Source organism: Lactuca saligna, chromosome 2, assembly GCF_052625555.1.
Source record: "Lactuca saligna cultivar CGN05327 chromosome 2, ASM5262555v1, whole genome shotgun sequence".
Lineage (NCBI taxonomy): Eukaryota > Viridiplantae > Streptophyta > Magnoliopsida > Asterales > Asteraceae > Lactuca > Lactuca saligna.
In genome coordinates this window covers 143,279,679-143,301,412 of record NC_136418.1, presented here as the reverse complement: position 1 = coordinate 143,301,412, position 21,734 = coordinate 143,279,679, and the positions used below count along the sequence as shown (strand labels likewise).

Genomic DNA, 21,734 nt, shown 5'->3' with positions numbered 1-21,734 from the left:
CTAATTCGATCTTATACATACGTACACTCCGCACAACCTCGTATATATATAAGAGTACAAATTATGAAACCACTTAACTCACATGTTAGTTTCAGTTACTTAAAATGACATAATGATACTAAAATCACCAACATCTTTGTCGCTTGATAAGGTGGTTTCTCAAAGTTTTTTGTTGGGCTAATATTAAGTGTCGTAAAAGTAGTGTTAATTGGGTTGACTGGTTGCATGATCCAAACTTGTCTATTGATTCCATGTAATTGTTACTTTTATCTAGCTTATTGCTAGTTTTTATAATATATCTGTTGTTCTAAAAAACATCTTATATGTGAACGACTCATACCGTCATACGTAGGAATCGACGAAGCTTAGATAAAAATAAGCATAAAATATAAAAAAAAAAAAGAAAAAAAAATCGAAACATAGACAAACTTGAACTTATACTGATACATATATAAAAAAAAACATGTAACGAAAGCTCTATATTTACATCAAAAGGTTGATACCTTTAATTTATATCGACACATACATAAAAATAACCATATAAAAAATATTTTTTAATATAAGTTAACGAACAAAAATTATTCAAGAAAATCGTAATATATATTATATATATACTATGAATGTTAAACACGAAAGTTTAGAAAATAGAAAAATAAAAATAAAAAGGGTTTGAAATTGTTACTTAAGTAAAGTTCGGCAAAAAAAAAATCTGATTGAAATTGCCTAGTAAAGACAAAAAGAAAAAAAAAAGTTTACAGAAATTGCCATAGAAACTTTTGAAATGATTGAAATTGCTAAGTATATAAAAATAAAATAAAAAAATAAAAAAAAAGTTTACAGAAATTGCCATATATAGAAACCTTTGACATGATTAAAATTGCAAAGCGATGACAAAACAGAAAAATAAAATTACAGGGACTAAGCTTGTCAAATAATAATAATAATAATAATAATAATAATAATAATAAAAAAGTTAAGAGGTACATACAAACAATACCAAACAAGTCTACTACCAAAGGTTGGTTTTTACAGGGCCGGTCCGTGGGCATGGGCAAGCTAGGCGATCGCTCCGGGCCCCCAAATGCTATAGGGTTCCAATTTTTAACTTGTTATTTTGGTTATATATTAACAGCCCATTACTTTTTAGCCAATTTAACTACTTCAAACCTCAATACTCTGATCAGGAACTAATCCAAAAGATGGAGCGTAAGAGAGAACGAGACTTACCTGGCATATGTCCTAATTCCAAGGCGTCATAACTCTTCAACAGTCAGATTTCTATAGAAAATCCAAACATTACCATGGAAAATCCAAACGACGTCTTCTCCAAAAGCAAGAGTTAACGATCATTCTTCTATTTCTTATTCAAGATTTCAAGTTAATCGATTTCTTTCATTCTTTTTTGATTTTTTGAATTCGTAACCATTAGTGAATCGAATGTTATTTTAGAATTGAAAGACTGATTGTGTCTTGTTCTTCTCACGATTTCAGAAAACGGGAAACTCTATTGTTTCCCTTCTTGTTGTCGATTTCCTTTTTCTGATATAGCACCAATGGGAAGTTAATAAGGTTATTTGATTTATTTTAGGAATCTGGCCTAGAGGTTTGAATCGAGAGTTCCAGTCACTGCCTCAATTGGATTTCTTTCTCAATTTCTAGAAATTTGAAGGCTCAGTTTTTAGAATCGACTATTAGAGGTGAAATTGATTTATGATAATATGACTATGAATCTTTGTATGTTCTATCGCTCTTGAAATTTCTTATTCTTTTTTGAAATTCGATTTTTATGAGGTTGTTCAAGAGACATAATCAAATGTTAATATTTTTTAGTTAGAGACAGTTCTTGAACTTTATTGCTTAATTTAGATTTATAATGTTAATATTCTTATTTTTTATTTATGAAGGTACTCTTTTTTATTTCTATTTCTATGTTTTTGATATGTATAGAATAATTCTAGGTTATTAACAACAATAAGTATTCTGGATTTAAGCAATTCACCTAACAAATTTTTGTTGATGATAAATCTACTTCTGTTGGAGGTCAACAACTTATGTACAGGAACAGAACTGGACAAGTTAATGAAGAAACAAAGGGGATGAGACTTTAATATTTTTGTACTTCTAATAGCATTGTATTTTTAGTTTTCCCCATTCTATGGTGTACGAATTTAAATGTATTATTATGTATGTATAATTTATAAAATATTGTAATATACGAATACATAAATTTTTTGAAATTGCCCCATTTTTTATTTTGCCCCGGGCCTCCAATCGTGTTGGCCCGGCCCTGGGTTTTTAATAGTAAGTTAGGGGTGTTTGGATTAGCTTTTTAGCTTATTGCTTATAGCTTATTTGTGGTGGGAATAAGCAATAAGCAATAAGCATGGAAAGGGATGCTTATTAAAATTAGTTTATTTAGCTTAATAAGCTGGATTTTATCAAAACACTCAAATTAGCTTATTATAAGAATAAGCAATAAACACATTTTTTTTCTATCCAAACACCCCCTTAATATATGTTTTCTAGTGTAATCTGCACTTATTAAAGGAGTTCTAGTTCAATGATAGTTTAGCAGTTAAAAAAAAAATTGGGCACTTAAATTCATTCATTTTAATGGATCCTACAAAGATATATTTAAGAGGAAGATCCTATGAACACATAAACAACATAACAAATTAAACCCAACTCCTGAGGTACCTTCACAAACTTGTCTTACCACAACATGACAAAGGATTCAAAGCATAATAATGAAATATATTTTGCTCATAAGAGACGAAAAATGTAAAAGTATAAGTACTTGATGAAGAATTGCAGAAGCACGGTTTAACACACTAACCTCCATCTTTTTCTCTTACTACACGCATATAAAAACCAAATTAATTTATAAGAAATCAGCCTATTCTTTATAATCACAAGGTTATAATGTATACATATTTGTTCAAGAAAACATTTGATCATGGCATTTCATCTAACACTTAGTAGTGTGTATGTAAATTAGAGATTATTGATTAGTACAAGAAAACCAAGCTTGTGCAAATGATATTAATTAGATTGTTTGAAATTGAATGACAAAGAAAATTAGGAAAGTACATACTTTCAATTTATATCAACTTCATATTGTTGTTGAACACTTCAACAATCATAGCGTTTTCTTACGCAACTATCTCTCTCCCTCTTGTATATACATTTCTCTCATAGTACCAAAAAAAATGATGTAAGTAACAAACCTAATTTTAGTAATCTTTATTGTAATACATATATCTTACACATATACCCTTTTACCCTTTGGTTGTTGAGACTACACAAGGGTGTCTACATCTAGTGAACCCAATGGAGGTTCAAACACGAAAAGCAAACAACTCAAAACCAATACAAAAATAGAAAACATTACAAGTGATTTACATGGATCCACATATCGTGAGATGAGTGTCATTCCATTGTCTTTACCAGTATCCAATGTTGATGATGATGATGATGATGATGATGATGATGATGAATCATCTATTTGTAGTAAGGTGGGGCATGTCATGAAACCATACGCTATGCCAGTGAACACTGATCCAAAATGTGTCCTGAAAACATACCCAATCAATTTAGAAATAAAGAGACAAAACACCATTTTTTTGTTGTTTCGATCGAATTAAACAAACATAAATTATAAGAAGTTGACTAACCAATCATCAATTGGACCTAAATTTGATAAAACAAAGCCAAGTGCAGTAGCAAAGATTGCCTTCTGATACATGCTTTCAAAAACATTCTTCTCAATGGCATCTTTGTTTTGATATTGATATATAAGCCAAGCTCCAATGATTGCAAAAACTGGTCCCTAAGAAATTCAAATTTAATAATTAGTTACTCATTTATATTTTATACAACCAAAATCTCATAACTCATAAACATGTTTCTTGTTTACTTACAGTTCCACCAACAGTTGGATAAGGGGTATGAAGAAAGCTTGTCAAATTACCAGATAGCCCTCCAAGTATGTATATCAAGAAAAAGGTAAACGGGCCATAAGCCCTGCAAACCCGTGGGCCAAATGTGAGCAAAGCCCAACAACCAAGCCCAATATGAAAAATCCCCGTGTGCTGTGATAGATACATTTTAATTCTTGTTGTTACTATTCTTGATTACATTTACATAATCTTTTTGTCATTTATATGAATCGTTAGAGATTTTATAAAAAAAATATATAAATAAACAAATGGCACGAACCCATTAATTAGTCAATCTTGTACCAGAAACATTGGTGTCAACAGCCTCCACCATTCTCCATATAAGATCAAGTGATTGATCTTTGCTCCATAGAGTGCTGGAAGTGAAAAGAGTTCAAGATTCGAGTTCTTTATTGGACTTGCAATTTCAAAGAGATAAACTGCAATGTTTATCGACACCATCGTGCATCTGCAACGTGAAAAACAAGAATCATCAGAGAAATTAATGAAACTGAAAAGTAATAATAAACGGGAATAAAGTTCATGCTTTACATCATGTAGAGACCCGAAGTTTCATCAGAATCGCTTTTCGAATCAGCAGCTGGACGATTTACTACTTGTGTTTGGGTTTCGTGCATGTTCTTGACATGATATATTGTGGGTAGGGGAACTTCTTTACTCGATCGACCACTTATGTTGTGTGAATCTTTGTGATTCATATCGTTCTTGAATTTCCTAAAGTAAGAATCCAGTGATCTTAATTGCTTCTCTCTAGAACTAGACGCTAAAGGTTTCTCCTTTTCTGATGCATTGGGGGAGATATATCTTGAAAAGTTTGAACAATTGAGCATGGTTTTGTTTGTTTTCATGAAAGTGGCAACATAATTATTGCAAAGATTCGTATTCTTGAATTTGTGGTTTGAAACTGGAGAGATGAAGCATCTCTTGTTTATAGTTCGGTGTTTGTAACAAGTTTTGAAGCATATTGGAGTCATCGCCATGTGTCGCTGAAAAAAAGTACATGAAACAATTATTTATATTTACATATAATGATTTCATATATCTAACGTAAGAAACTTGAGATAAACGTATATGAGGAGAGTGCTGCATACCCGGTTGACAAGGAAGAATGAAGCTTTTAAAATCTAGTGATAAAGACAGGGAGTTACAAGTGAGCTTCCATTAATGGAGTTGTCCTTGAGATTACAAGCATTTAAACGTTAATGACGAGAACTTAAATCGAATAGGAAGAATGGATAGGATGGAACCTTATCGCTTGTTTAACCAATGAGTGCTACCACGTAACCTTTTAATTCAATCTCTGCCATTAGTTTTGATTCTTGTAGGGTATGATTTGAACGCCCCACTTGCCAATGGTTTGATTTTGACTCCTGCAACCACGATAATCTTAACGACTAATGCAGTGCCTCGTGTTGTGGATACGATATTATCCGTTTTTAGCCTTGCCAAAAAAATCAAAGTTAATTATGTTGATTAGTGATGGTTGTGAATATATCTTAAATTTTAATTTCAAGCCTTGAAAATATATAATAATGAAATTATTAGTCATGTGTTTTGTTGACTCGAGTCATCGAATTTAATAGTGACATAAATAGTAAACATGCAAGTACCGTAAATTACTATGGTAGTTATCTAGGTAGGTTCCGTAACAAGCGTTGTAATTTTTTTTTTAAACTTTTAGTTTTCAGATTTCAAAACAAAACTCAAAAAAATAATAAATAAATAAATAAATAAAATAAAATAAAATAATATATATATATATATATATATATATATATATATATATATATATATATATATATATATATATATATATATATATATATTAGTACAAAACATTTTAACTTTTGTTTTAAACAAAAAAGCTACCAATACGTTTAAATGATTTAAAAGCTAATATATATATATATATATATATATATATATATATATATATATATATATATATATATATATATATATATATATATATATATATATATATATATATATATATATTGTTAAGTTCAAATGATAACACTATTTAATTTGAGAACGTGAGAACACTATTTTATATTACTATTCGACTATGAATTTTGTATATACAACGATATGATATTATTCATCAACAAATATACGAACAATTACACATTAATATTCACAATAAATTTTTGTATGTACAACTTTATGATATTATTTATCACCGAATATATGAACAATCAGATACTTAATATTCATATTAAATTTACTAAATTACTACACACACACACACACACACACACATATATATATATATATATATATATATATATATATATATATATATATATATCGGTAAAGTGAATATACCTAACAACCTTATATAAGCTTAGGTACCTAACCACATTATACTACATTGTTTTGCATTATATTTCCATTGCAATCGTCTAAGGTTCTTAAAGTTCAACCCTTAACTTGATTTACTTCCAAGATTTTCAGATATTCACCATTATATTCTTCCTACACCATTTGATTTGTAACGGTAGTATATGAAGCCCACCAGGGGGTCTCCGATAGAAAGACGTCATTTGAAAGATGATAATGGTGAAAGTCCAAAGATTTTGGAAGCAATCAAGTTATGAGGTTGAATTTTAAGAACTTTGTGTGATTACAATGCAAATATGATACAAAATTACGTAGTATGATGTGGTTAGGTACCTAAGCTTATATAAGGTTGTTAGGTATATTCACTTTACCCTATATATATATATATATATATATATATATATATATATATATATATATATATATATATATATATATAGTAGAATAACAATATAAAATTGCATATATTCATATTATAATTACTACAATACTATACATATTAAATTCATAGTAGAATACTAAACATAAAGTAGTGTTCTCACGTTCTCACATTAAATATTGTTCTCATTTGAACTTAATCTTATATATATATATATATATATATATATATATATATATATATATATATATATATATATATATATATATATATAGGTGGATTCAATTGAAAAAATAAAAAAGGTTGAGAATGGGGGAATCATTTTCAACCACTCATTTAATCTAAGCATAAAAAAACACGTTGACAAACTTGTAAATATGACAACAACCTTCAATCTCAAATACGGATCTGTAGAGAATTAAATTACAGTTCAAACCCATTCATCGTTCATTATCCAACTTTCTTATCCAACCTTCAACAATCATCCAGAGATCTTCAATTAAACCATCATCAACATTATCCAGTGCTAATCAATCATTGATCTTCGTCAATAACATTTTTATCAACACGATTCAGCAGTTAACAACAAAAATTGATTTTTGGTTCTTTTAATTCAACCTTCAATTCTGCTTGAATACGATCAAATCTTCAACACCTACGATTAATTATACTTCCAGCGTCATTAGATCAACATCATCGATAATCAACAGAAAATCCACTTCATATCATTCATTCAACATCGATTATCAAATAAAACTTCAAAATTGCGGTTAGAAAAAGATCAAATCGTTTTTTTTTTTGAAAAATTTCATATAATTTTCTATCAATCTACTATTTTGTAAGATTTAAATAGGCAAACGATCATGTTTTTAACATTTTTAAAAAAGTTAAATTGTATGCACTCCAACTGTTTGATGAAATGCATAAAGTAAATTATCATGTTATATTCATATATGAATATGTTTTTTTTCACCTGAATCAGTATATGATTATTAAAACAAAAAAACAAATATGCAAGTCGGTATGTTATTCATATGTGAATAATATATAAAAATTATATATATATATATATATATATATATATATATATATATATATATATATGTGTGTGTGTGTGTGTGTGTGTGTGAAAATACCTTGTAATATTCATATGTGAATATACTGTGGATTATTCATAAGTGAATATATCATCTAATATTCACAAGTGAATATACTATGTAATATTCACATGTGATACCATGTAGGTAATATTGAGATATTGAAATATTATCTAATATTCATAAGTTAATATATCATGTAATATTCACAAATGAATAAACTATGTAATATAAAAAATACTTTGTAATATTCATATGCAAATATACTGTTTAATATTCACAAGTGAATATACTATGTAATATTCACATATGATATACCATGTAATACTACGTAATATTCAAATATGAAAATATTATATAATATTCATAAATAAATATATAATCTAATATTCACATGTGAATAAACTATGTAATATTAACAAGTGAATGCTTTTGTCGTACTATCGAAAATGGGAAATTAGAGGTTGTTACGGTTCTTAACCTTTTTTAGTTCTCATTTGAACCTTTACCTCTCTCTCTCTCTCTCTCTCTCTCTATATATATATATATATATATATATATATATATATATATATATATATATATATATTATTTTGGCGACTTTCCTTTCCTGTAAAATAAATCTTATAAAATTTTACTCCATTCCCATCTGTTTTGTGTGCGATTTCTAATTTTCTGTCGTTCGTGTAACGGGCATCCACCTCCGAGGGCCACCCACCGCTTCTTTGCTACGTCGATTAAACATCCGGCTACGGCTGAATCTCGTTCATCCATCCATACCTCATGCAGAAGTTCCTAACGATCATAAGTATCTTCGCATTCTATTTTTATTTTTTTTATTATCAGCTAGGGTTTCGATTGAAAACAGAGCATCACGTTTATTGTTTCTATGATCGTTTTTCTTTCATAATTAGAAATCGATTTTGTAGTGTACATTGTTTTATGGTAAACTACATGATTAAAAATCATCAAGTGGTTGTGGTCCTTGCATTCGAGAATAAGTTAGGGCATTCCGATCGGTAACTGAGGTTGGCCTAATATTAGGCTTGTGAAGGATTGATGACGATTATCATCCTATCGCAGCAAGCTATCGATGTAGAGCAAGGGTTTACTATCATCAGATTGTTGCTTCACTATTTTCTGTAGCATCAACAATGGATTAAGCCGATATCATATGATTGCATGTTGTAACAGGCCAAAATTTTGGTAACACGCTAGGCTCAATTGGATCTTAGGCATCAATATGCTTCCTTGACATTTGCCAATCTTTACTTCCATTAGTGTACATAGAGATTTGTTTTAGGTTTACTTCTTTTCAGCTTCCTTCTTTATTTGCAATGTCAACGTCACAAATACATCTATCTGAATGAATGAAAGAGAATTACATCTCTTTGTGGAATCAATTTGTTTTCTGTATAACTGTATTCATGTGAAACGACCCAAAAATACGACCCAAAAATTTTGTTTTTCAATGTAATCAAAACCATAATCTGAGTATCATAACATAAAAACATACGCGATGTATCCCAAATCATAATAAAATACTGTGCGGAAAAACTGTATCATACTATATCAAATCAAGACAACTAAAACCATCCCCAGGATAAAAGCTAAGCTGTGGTGTGTGCGATGCTATCACCCCGAGCTCTTCCCTTTGCTTGCGGAAGTACCTGAAACCAAAACTAAAACTGTAAGCACGAAGCTTAGTGAGCTCCCCCAAACTACCACATACCATACAGTATCATATAAACACATATTGGGTCTGGCCCACTGCATCGGGCCGAAGCCCGGAAACTGCATCGGATCGAAGTTCGGAACTGACTGGGACCTTGTCCCCTGCATCGGACCGAAGTCCGGAACTAACTGCATCGGACCGAAGTCCGGAACTATCTGCATCGGACCGAAGTCCGGAACCGACTAGGACCTTGTACTTGACCCATTGTTGGATAAGGTGTCTAAGTCCATAACTATTTCTGGTACTTGACCCATTGTTGGATAAGGTGTCTAAGTCCGGAACTATCTGCATCGGACCCAGTACGGTACCCATTGTTGGATAAGGTGTCTAAGTCCATAACTATTTCTGGTATGTACTTGACCCGACCCGGCATGGTCCATTTGGGTTGCATGGCACCATGCAATTGGATAGACTAAATGAGAGAAATAACACTTGGAGATTATTAATATATTATAAGTTCTAATATATTAATAATATTATTTGATTAGTTTGATCAAGAATTAATTAAGTGATCAAAAGATAACTAATTAAATATATGGGTTGATTATGTAAATCATCCATATCTTGTATAGTGGGCTAAAAGGATCCATGGACTATCAAGTTGGGTTCCACCCATAGGATGCTCCATGGATGCTCCATGGGAGTTACAAACCCATGGGTCATGGAAATGAAGAGTCATGACACATTAGGGTTTAACCCTAGATGTGTCAACACTATATAAGTAACATATTCTCCACCCAAAATCGGCTACACTAAGAATCAAGAGGGCTTGGCCGATTTTGAAGAAGTGAGTATTCTCTCATAAGTTCTTCCAAGAGCATTTGGTGTTGTGTGAAGCATTTGAGGCATCACACTTGGGGTGCTAGGCTCACAAGGTTTCAAGGAACACAAGCAACAACAAGGTAAGTTATTCTATCTATACTTTATGTTAAAATTGTTCCCCATGTATGCTAGATAGGAATATAACCTTGGAATTCAACTTTGCATGACAATTAGACAAACATAGATCCAAGGTTATTAGGGTTGCATGTACACTTAGGAAGTGTTAGAATGCTCAAAACCCATCAGTGGTATCAGAGCCTAGGCTTGTTTGTTCTTATTTGTGCTTAAAAGTTGAAAACAGAATCGGAAATTTTGCTGTCTGCGAATGGACTCGTCGAGTCTATAGGGGGGACTCGTCGAGTCCATGAGTATCTTCAACCAACTCGGCGAGTCAGTTTATGCACTCGGCGAGTAGGGTCGAATGAGTGCAAAATTTCGATTCAGTTGCTGGAAAATGAATTAGAAACATTACCCTAAACTGTTTTGGTAATTGAAAACTTGTTTTTGGTGGTGTAATGTCTTTGCTAATTCATTTACAACAACTAGTTATCAAAATTACAAAGTTTTATGTAATTTTTTATTGTGTTCATATTCATGTTCTTGTTCTTATGATGTTTTAGATGATCATAGGAATTATTTGTAACCTATTTGGTAGTTTAATTCTTGATCATAATGTGTTTTAATGGAGTCCATAACTTATCCTTAAGTTATGGAAAACCAAGAGTCACACTTGAGTTAAAACCATTAAGAAAACACAAGAGTTAGAAAAATGAAGAGTCTTCATTTTATTACTCTATTAAACTCATAAGTTACAAGAAATGAAAAGTTTTGAAAGTTACAAAACTTGCCCTCAAGTTTTGGAACAAGTAAAGTTAAGTTAAAACTTTAAGTTCCAACCCCTAGAATTTTAAAAGTTAAAATTCAACCCTTATACTTATATTATGATGATTTAATAATTATATATATATATATATATATATATATATATATATATATATATATATATATATATATATATGTATAAGAATAAAGTCGTCTTACCGCTAGTACGCCTCATTCACGAAGCCGGTCTATAAGGTGGGTATAAGGTTGTTGCCTATAAAATGGTGACTTAATGGGTGAATATTCTCACCCACCGCTTGCTTGACTGGTGGAGGGTCGTTAGCCGAACGGGTAAGACAAGGACTTATAAATTCTCATTCAAAGTATGATGAATATAATAAAGTAACTAAATGTTTATTAAATTCCCAATCTTAGTTACTTTAGGTAAAATGTGAATAAGGTGCTAATCCATGAAATTACACTTTACACTTTGTCTAAGTCGTTGGTGGAGCGTGTGTGGTTAACCGGCACACTAACTTGGACTTAACAAGGTAGGTAAAGGGTGACTTAAGGTTTATTATAGTATCGGTGGAGCGTGTGTGGTTTACCGGCACATCAATTGAGTGATAAACTTTAAGGGTACCAAGTGATTTGCATGGTTACTTCACACCTCGTTTTGTGATCCTCAGCATCCCAGTCACAAAACCTGGAGGGCACTCCCGAGATTGAAACATGTCTTTGAAAAGTTCATTGGATCTCAAAGAATCTAGGAATTTCTAAAACCAATAAAAACTAAATATCTAATATTTCGGTTTTCGTGGTGGAAATTGGTGAATCGTCATTCACCTACCTTTCAAATATGGTATAGCTTAGATTACGGCATACCTCTTCTAAGTTATATTATATTGTGATTGGATCCTAGCCTTAATATTATATTTGGGTGTTTTATTAAGAACTCTCTTAAATCTAAACTAAACTTGTTCTTCTCTTTCAGATGTCTTCAAACAATGCTTCTGGCTCGAATCCTAATGGCTCCTTTACTCTTATGAGTTTGTGTGGGAAAGTCACCTTTGATGGATCCAACTTCAATAAATGGATCAGAAACATCAGGATGATTACCCGCTACGAGGACAAAGAATATGTCCTTGACAAGGAGCTTAAGGAAATTGACGAGTCCACTGCAACTCCCCAGGAGATCGCTGACTTTCATACTCATGAAAGAGATGCAACCAAGGTGGCTTGCATCATGTTGGCCACCATGACAACTGAACTCCAAAAGTCTTATGAAGACTTCTACCCTTATGAAATGCACCAAGATTTGATGGAAAGATACCATCAAAGTGCACGACAAGAGAGGTACGAAGTCATCTGCTCCATGATAACAACCATGATGAAGGACGGAGAGTCCGTCATGAGCCACATGCAGAAAATGCAAAGGTATGTGGATCGTTTGCTGAAGCTCAATGTGAACTTCCCTGAGGAGCTTGCAATAGATATCATTTTGCACTCCTTACCATCGTGTTATGATCAATTCCGCATGACATATCACATGAACAAGGAAGAGGTCACCCTCAGCAAACTTCAGGGACTTCTCAAGACCACAGAAACAGGTCTTAAGGGGAAGTCGGTTGCTATCACTCCTACTCCAGACTCAACTCCGGTCTTGGCAATCGGGCAAAGTCGAGGGAGGAAGAGAAAGAGATCTTCAAAGGGTACCAAGGCTCAGACCCTTGATGGCTCTTCTTCAAGTGGAACCAAGAAAGGTTTCATTACTCCTTCTTCTGACCCAAAAGAGGCTGAATGCTTCTATTGCCATGAAAAAGCTCATTGGAAGCGAAACTGCCCAAAGTACCAGCAGGATGTGAAGGATGGGAAAGTCAAACCCAACCATGCAGGTATTTACACTATCATTTCTAATAACTCACCCCATTCGAAATCTTGGGTCCTTGATACCGGTTGCGGTATTCATATTTGTTGTGACTTGCAGGGACTAGGAAGAAGTGAGAATGTGGAGCAAGGAAGAATAAACTTAATCATGGGGAATAGGAAAGTTACACCTGTCACCAAGATTGGAGTTTATACTTTATCGCTAAGTAGTGGGTTAAATTTAGATTTGAATAAATGTTGTTATTCGCCAGAAATGGCAAGAAATATTATTTCCTTTCATGCATTGTACAAACAAGGTTTCACCTTTTCGTTTGATAATGAAGTTGGTTCGATTAATGCTTTCTTTAATAATGTACTTTATTTTAAAGCATTACCTTGTGATGGTGTGTATGAAGCTGTATCTATTGTAGATAACTCAGGAAATAATGTTTTGTGTATTGATTCTCCTAATAATAATAACTTGGATAAAGCATCATTATGGCACTGTCGTCTTGGACATATAAGCAAGAAACGCATAGGCCAACTCCAAAAGGATGGAGTCTTGGAGTCGTTTGACCTAAAGTCAAATGATAGTTGCGAATCATGCTTACTTGGAAAAATGACAAAGTCACCCTTCACAGGCTCGTGTGAAAGGGGTGAAGGTTTGTTGGACATTATACACACGGATGTGTGTGGACCATTCAAACATGCCACAAGGGATGCTAATCGTTATTATTTGACTTTTACCGATGATTACAGTAGATATGGATATGTCTACTTAATCAAGCATAAGTCAGAGACTTTCGGGAAGTTTAAGGAATTTAAACAGGAAGTCGAGAATCAATTGGGCAGGAACATTAAGATGCTTCAATCCGATCGAGGTGGTGAGTATCTTAGTTCAGAGTTCCTCGACTATCTAAGGGAATGTGGGATTGTCTCACAATTGACACCTCCCAGGACACCGTAGTTGAATGGTGTGGCTGAGAGGCGTAATCGAACCTTGTTGGACATGGTTCGTTCCATGATGAGTCGAGCTTCGCTACCAATCTCATTCTGGGGGTATGCCTTAGAGACTGCCGCCCATATCCTTAATCTAGTCCCTACAAAGAAAGTTGCCAAAACTCCTCACGAGATGTGGACTGGTAAAGTACCTAAACTAGACCACATCAAGATTTGGGGTTGCGAGGCTTTCGTGAGACGCGAGACTCATGATAAGCTCGAACCCCGAAGCGAGAGGTGTATTTTCATCGGCTACCCACAGCAATCCTTTGGTTACCTCTTCTACAGACCTAGTGACAATGTGGTCTTTGTAGCAAGAAGAGGAGTCTTTCGAGAAAGAGAGTTTATAAGCCAAGGAGACAGTGGGAGGCAAGTTGATCTTGAAGAAATTCAAGAGTCAAGTGGTGAAGGAACTTCAAACTCTAGCCCTCAACTTGAGGAGGAAACTCCTGTTGAGCCAATTGACGAATATGTACCTCTGAGGCGTTCCACGAGAGTTAGGAGTGCACCTGAGCATTACTATGGATTCCATATTACTGCAGAAGGTGAGACACTTATTAGTGATGAGAAACTAGTAAGTCAAGATGACCCTAACAGCTACGAGGAAGCCATGGCAGGCCCCGAGTCTGCTAAATGGAAAGAGGCTATGGATAGCGAGATACAATCCATGTATGACAATCAAGTTTGGAACTTGGTTGAGAATGTACCAGGCCGAAAGACTGTAGGGTGCAAATGGGTCTTCAAGAAGAAGACCGACATGGATGGTAAAGTACACTCTTATAAGGCTAGACTGGTTCCAAAGGGCTTCTCTCAAATTCCTGGAGTGGATTATGATGAGACCTTTTCTCCGGTAGCCAACATTAAGTCTATTCGGGTTCTGTTAGCCATAGCCGCATTTCATGACTATGAAATTTGGCAAATGGATGTCAAAACCGCTTTCCTTAATGGAAAGTTGGCTGAAGATGTTTACATGAGTCAGCCAGAGGGTTTTGTCAGCAACGAGTACCCTAATAGAGTGTGTAAGCTTGAGAAGTCCATTTATGGACTAAAGCAAGCACCTCGCAGATGGAATCTTTGCTTTGATGAAAAGGTCAAGGAATTTGGCTTTTCTAGGAGTGAAGATGAATCTTGTGTATATGTCAAGGCTAGTGGGAGTATAGTTAGCTTTTTGGTATTGTATGTGGATGACATACTACTCATAGGAAACGACATTCCAACCCTGCAGAAAGTAAAGTCCTGGCTTGGAAAGTGTTTCGCTATGAAGGACCTTGGTGAAGCTGCCTATATTTTGGGGATAAGGATCTTGAGAGATCGGAGTAAAAGACTAATTGGACTTAGTCAAAGTACCTACTTGGAGAAGGTTCTGAAGAGATTCAGAATGCAAGACTACAAGAAAGGAGAGTTGCCCATCCAGAGTAACGCCAAACTGAGTAAGACACAAAGCCCTAACACTGAGGCTGAGATAGCAGAAATGAGTCGAGTACCTTATGCTTCGGCTGTAGGCTCGATCATGTATGCTATGACGTGTACTCGACCTGATGTAGCCTTTGCCTTGAGCATGGTTAGTAGGTTTCAGGGGAACCCTGGCAAGGCACACTGGACTGCGGTAAAGAATATTCTCAAGTACCTACGAAGGACTAAGGACTGGGTCCTTACCCTCGGTGGGAGTGATGACTTGAGAGTTGTAGGGTATAGTGATGCTAGCTTCCAGACTGATAGGGATAACTTCCGCTCTCAGTCGGGCTGGGTCTTTACCCTAAATGGAGGAGCAATTTCTTGGAAGAGTTCCAAGCAAGAGACAGTGGCAGATTCTACTTGTGAATCAGAGTATATTGCAGCTAGCGAAGCGGCAAAGGAGGCTTTATGGCTGAGGAACTTCATTGGAGACCTTGGAGTTGTACCAGCTATTAAAGAGCCAATGGAAATTTTCTGTGATAGTGAAAGTGCAGTTGCCTTAGCCAAGGAACCAAGGGATCACGGGAGATCCAGACACATCGACAGAAAATACCATTTCATCAGACATCGGATCGAAGAAGGACTCCTCGTGGCAAAGAGGGTATCATCAGATGAGAATCCGGTAGATCCCCTCACGAAGGGACTAACTCGGGTTAAGCATCTCCAGCATGCTCGGAGCATAGGGCTGAAGGATGATATTAGATTTAGTAATTAGATAACCTCAAAATTTGTAAAGTGTAATTGACATTTGATGATGAATAAAAGTGTTTTATTTATGAGTAAAGTGTTACTATCTCTTGTCGATCGTTTACTATATTTCTTTTGCATGTTTTGACTTCCAGAATAATTTTGTTTGGTATAACATATTATTCAAACCTCCACAGTCGGTCATATGTCGGAAGTAGGTATGAATCAAGACTGTCATGTTTGGTTGTAGAGGTCTGGGACAAGGCTACAACAATCATGAGTGCTCATAAGTTCTGAGCATTGGACTCAACCCACGCTCACTGGAATCACTTCATGGAATTCTATCTCGAGTGATCGTGAGACGGTAATATCATATAAATCTTTAAACCTAGAGATATGATTTGTTACTTACAAGTTGGTTATGCATTGATTGTACGAAAAACGCATTGGTAACTCGATGTTATAAAATCGCGCTCTTATGTGTAATTCAATGAGTAGTAGAACAAACATATGAGTCGAAGTTTATCTGTTCCTTCTTGGATTAGAAGCTGATATCTGGGCCCCTCGATGATTTTGTTTTGACCTATGTACCGGGCCCGGTCAGAACTAAATTGATGTGTTCAATGAAGTTCTTTGTCAAACAAATCGGAAATCGGGAAACAAATGTTGGACAATAAGTAAGACATTGTTCCATGTATTTGTCCGACTGATATCTAGAACAGAGGATTATATGATCACTTATCTTAAATGGCGTACCATCATCTTCTCAGTTTCGAGAAACCTTGAAAAGAGCTACGATTGCCGATCGGTTCCTGAAGTCATACTTGCAGTAATAGTTATTAGACTTATCCAAGTGGGAGACTGTTGGATAAGGTGTCTAAGTCCATAACTATTTCTGGTATGTACTTGACCCGACCCGGCATGGTCCATTTGGGTTGCATGGCACCATGCAATTGGATAGACTAAATGAGAGAAATAACACTTGGAGATTATTAATATATTATAAGTTCTAATATATTAATAATATTATTTGATTAGTTTGATCAAGAATTAATTTAGAATTAATTAAGTGATCAAAAGATAACTAATTAAATATATGGGTTGATTATGTAAATCATCCATATCTTGTATAGTGGACTAAAAGGCTCCATGGACTATCAAGTTGGGTTCCACCCATAGGATGCTCCATGGATGCTCCATGGGAGTTACAAACCCATGGGTCATGGAAATGAAGAGTCATGACACATTAGGGTTTAACCCTAGATGTGTCAACACTATATAAGTAACATATTCTCCACCCAAAATCGGCTACACTAAGAATCAAGAGGGCTTGGCCGATTTTGAAGAAGTGAGTATCTCTCATAAGTTCTTCCAAGAGCATTTGGTGTTGTGTGAAGCATTTGAGGCATCACACTTGGGGTGCTAGGCTCACAAGGTTTCAAGGAACACAAGCAACAACAAGGTAAGTTATTCTATCTACACTTTATGTTAAAATTGTTCCCCATGTATGCTAGATAGGAATATAACCTTGGAATTCAACTTTGCATGACAATTAGACAAACATAGATCCAAGGTTATTAGGGTTGCATGTACACTTAGGAAGTGTTAGAATGCTCAAAACCCATCACCCATACCCTCCCATGAAGCATCAGCAAAACCCGACTATCATAATCGAACGAAGCTACTCGGCCCACTATCCTCTCACACTTCTGCCTCTCCTCCTTGAGGCCCTCCATCTGAGCCTCCTTGATCCGCTCCAACAACGGAGTGATCACTGTCATCCTCATACACAGATCTCTAATAGGGGCCGTCGACACTTTGCGGCTTAGGGCGTCAGCCACCACGTTAGCCTTCCCTGGATGATAAAGGATCTCACAATCATAATCCTTCAGCACGTCCAACCACCTCCTCTGCCTCATGTTCAGACTCGGTTGATCCATAAGATATCGCAAGCTCTTGTGATCCGTGTATATAGTACAATGGACCCCATAAAGGTAATGTCTCCAAATCTTGAGGGCAAACACAACTACCCCCAGCTCCAAATCGTGGGTAGGATAATTAGCCTCGTGAGGCTTCAACTGTCTCGAGGCATAAGCTACCACATGGCCTCGCTGCATCAATACTGCTCCCATACCTGTGATCGAAGCATCACAATAGACTACGAAGTCCTCTACTCCCTCTGGCAAGGTAAGGATCGGAGCCTCGCACAATTTCTGTCTGAGAGTCTCGAACGCCGCCTGCTGCTCAGGCCCCCAACGAAATACCACCGACTTCTTGGTTAGTCGGGTGAGCGGCACTGCTATCTTGGAGAAGTCCTGAATAAATCTCCGATAATACCCTGCCAACCCTAGGAAGCTCTGAATCTCGGATGGAGACTTCGGGACCTCCCACTGCATCACGGCCTCTATCTTGGCCGGATCTACCAAGATACCCTTCTGGTTGACGAGATGACCAAGAAACTGCACCTCGCGCAAACAGAACTCACACTTGGAGAACTTTGCGAAGAGTCTCTCCCTCCTCAAGGTCTCCAACACCTCCCGCAGGTGCTCCTCGTGTTGCCCCTGTGTCTTGGAATATACCAAGATATCATCTATGAATACTATCACCGACCGATCCAGCATCGGTCTGCACACGCGGTTCATGAGGTCCATGAACGCGGCTGGGGCAGTGGTGAGCCCAAATGGCATCACCACGAACTCATAATGACCATACCGGGTCCTGAAAGCAGTCTTCTGTACATCCTCATCTCTAACCCTCATCTGATGATAACCGGAGCGTAGATCGATCTTGGAGAACCAAGATGCTCCCTGAAGCTGATCAAACAAGTCATCTATCCTCGGAAGTGGGTAACGGTTCTTCACCGTTACCTTGTTCAACTCCCGATAATCAATGCACATACGATGCGACCCATCCTTCTTTCTCACAAATAGGATCGACGCTCCCCAAGGCGAACTGCTCGGCCGAATGAAACCCTTGTCTAACAGCTCTTGCAGCTATGTAGACAACTCCTGCATCTCAGGGGGAGCTAGTCAATACGGTGCTTTGGCTATCGGAGCCGCACCAGGAATTAGGTCGATCCTGAACTCAACCTGTCTCTCAGGAGGTATCCCCGGCAAATCCTCGGGAAAAACATCCGGGTAGTCCCGAACAATAGGAACATCATCAATCGTCGTCTTGCCCTTCTCCCGGGCATCCAAGACGTAAACTACAAAACCGGCGCAACCCTGCTGAACATAGCACCTCGCCCTTGCGGCGGAACAAAAGGTCGGTCCTCGCTGGGGCCTCTCGCCCTGAATCACTATCTCTCCCCCACTGGGAGTGCGAACCCTCACTAGCTGAAGCTCACAATCAATCACCGCCCCATTGAGGCTTAGCCAATCCATACCCACAATAACTTTATTCCCTCGCAGGGGAATAGGAACCAGGTCCACTGAAAACTGCTCATCAAATATCTGAAGGGAACACCCTCTATGTACTCTGCCGACCCTCACGGTCCTATCATCTGCTATCTCAACCTCTAATGGACAATCCAGCTCCCCTGGAGCTCTGCTAAATCTCTTGCTAAGCGCAAGTGATACGAATGATCGGGTAGCCCCCGAATCGAACAATACCAAAGCAGAGATGCCGTTCACCGAGAACGACCCTAAATAAAACATATCATCAAGTAATATTCAAACGATAATGATAATTAAAAGGTGAAGGAAAGATACATACCCGTCACCACATCAGGAGTCGTTCGCGCCTCCTCTGCTGTCATCTGAAACGCCCTACTCTTCGCCACTGGCGCATCAGATCGGCCCTGCCGACCATCCGTAATCCTCAAGGTGGCAGGGGCAGGTGCAACCACCTTCCCCGCTGCAGCTAAACTGGGACACTGGGACTTTTTATGTCCCCTCTGATTGCACTGAAAGCAAATCAGATCTGATGCTGTAACCGTAGTAGCAGGGGCCGTACAATCCCTGCTCAAATGCCCAATCCGACCGCACTTGTAGCAGCCGGAACTCCCTGCCTTGCTCGCCCCCTCATGCAATCTCCCACACTTGCCACACCGACCGTGGCTCTGCTGACTCCTGGACCTGTGATCTGAAACCTTGGGCTTTTTGCCCACACTGCCTGAACCCGAAACCGCCTCCGGTTTCCTCTTCTTCTCCATCTCGAGATCAATCTCCCTCTCCCTAGCTCTAGCAATCATGTCGTCCAGCGTTTTACAACTGGACCGGCTCACAAACATGCGGATATCACTCCGCAACATCTCATGATAACGGGCCTTCTTCATCTCCTCATCGGCTGCATACTGAGGAACAAGAAGAGCCCTCTCCCTGAACTTGGCGGTGATCTCCGCCACCGTCTCTGTAGTCTGGGTAAGGTCCTGAAACTCCCTAGCTAGCTGCTGCACCTCAATGACCGGTGCAAACTCCGCCCTGAACCTAGTAGAGAAATCAGTCCAGGTCATGGCATCCAATGCTGCATCATCCCCGATGGCATGTCCAACCTCCTCCCACCAATCCCGTGCCTTGTCCTTCAGAAGACAGGACGCCAATCTGACCTTGTCCCCCTCGGGACACCTGCTAGTGCGGAAAGCGTTGGCCACATCCGCCAACCATCTGCTACTCGCTATGGGGTCCCGTGGCCCATGATAGTCTGGAGCTCCGCATGCCCTGAACTCCCTGAACGTAAGTGTGCGCGACCCCATCATGGCCGCCATCTCAGCACGAAAACCACCCAATCTCTCATCCATCAGCTCTAAAATACCCTCCTTGATCGAACCGAAGATCACAAGAGTCTGCTCCAGTATGATGCGAGTAACCTCAGAAGAAAGGAACTCTCTGGTCTGCTCATCCATCTGCCCGACCTCCGGGCTTGATCCCGATCCTGATCCCCCTCCGGCATCTGAGCTGCCGACTGCTGGTCTCGGGCGCAAAACTACCATTCTGAAACATATCATAACAACATCAAAACACTGAAATATCACAAGGGATCGTGATACTACTACTAGCTTCCTGGTCTTGTCTTGGCCTTCCTTGATTCGAGTACGGATCCTCTGATTTCAGTAGTACGGGCCCATACTACCTTCCACATCTATCCGTACTTTCCTCAAGGACTGCCTTGACTCCACCAAGTCACTTCTACTACTGCTATTCTCTGCTACTCTCATCCTAGGCTTGCCCTAGGGAAACCTCAGACTTAACACAACTGGTCCTCAGCTGCTGAAGGTCTCCTCATAATGCCAATTAGCCACTACCTAAACACCATCACATGTGATGAGGATCAGATAATCCTTCAAGTAAAAGACCCGTCCCTATAACGGTTGGACTCAAACAAGAGCTGCGCAATAGGGCCAGTTCCAGCACTCTGGGATTATTCAACCCTGACCACATGTGGTGTGACGTGTTCACCTAATGGCTAACTCCCATCACTCAGATTCCCACAAAGCACGAAGCAAGCAACATTCGGACAAGGGAAACAGACTCAAGCAAAACTATTCTCGTAACAAGAAACTGCACTAGCATAGGATGCTAAGCTCCCACTATCAGGCATAACCTAATCAGGCTATCCTACGGTTGTCTACT

At 37.4% G+C, this 21,734-nt stretch overlaps 1 protein-coding gene across 1 annotated transcript; it reads right to left on the bottom strand.

Moving 5' to 3' along the window:
• Positions 1 to 3,215: 3,215 nt before the first annotated feature.
• LOC145031901 (Rhomboid-related intramembrane serine protease family protein) lies at positions 3,216 to 5,183 on the bottom strand. Its single transcript, XM_078980557.1, has 6 exons — positions 5,051 to 5,183; positions 4,491 to 4,945; positions 4,242 to 4,407; positions 3,921 to 4,091; positions 3,675 to 3,829; positions 3,216 to 3,572 (listed from the first exon to the last, which is right to left on the bottom strand). The coding sequence occupies exons 2-6, from the start codon at positions 4,937 to 4,939 to the stop codon at positions 3,299 to 3,301; spliced, it is 1,215 nt and encodes a 404-aa protein (XP_078836683.1). The 5' UTR covers positions 4,940 to 4,945; positions 5,051 to 5,183; the 3' UTR covers positions 3,216 to 3,298.
• Positions 5,184 to 21,734: the final 16,551 nt, after the last annotated feature.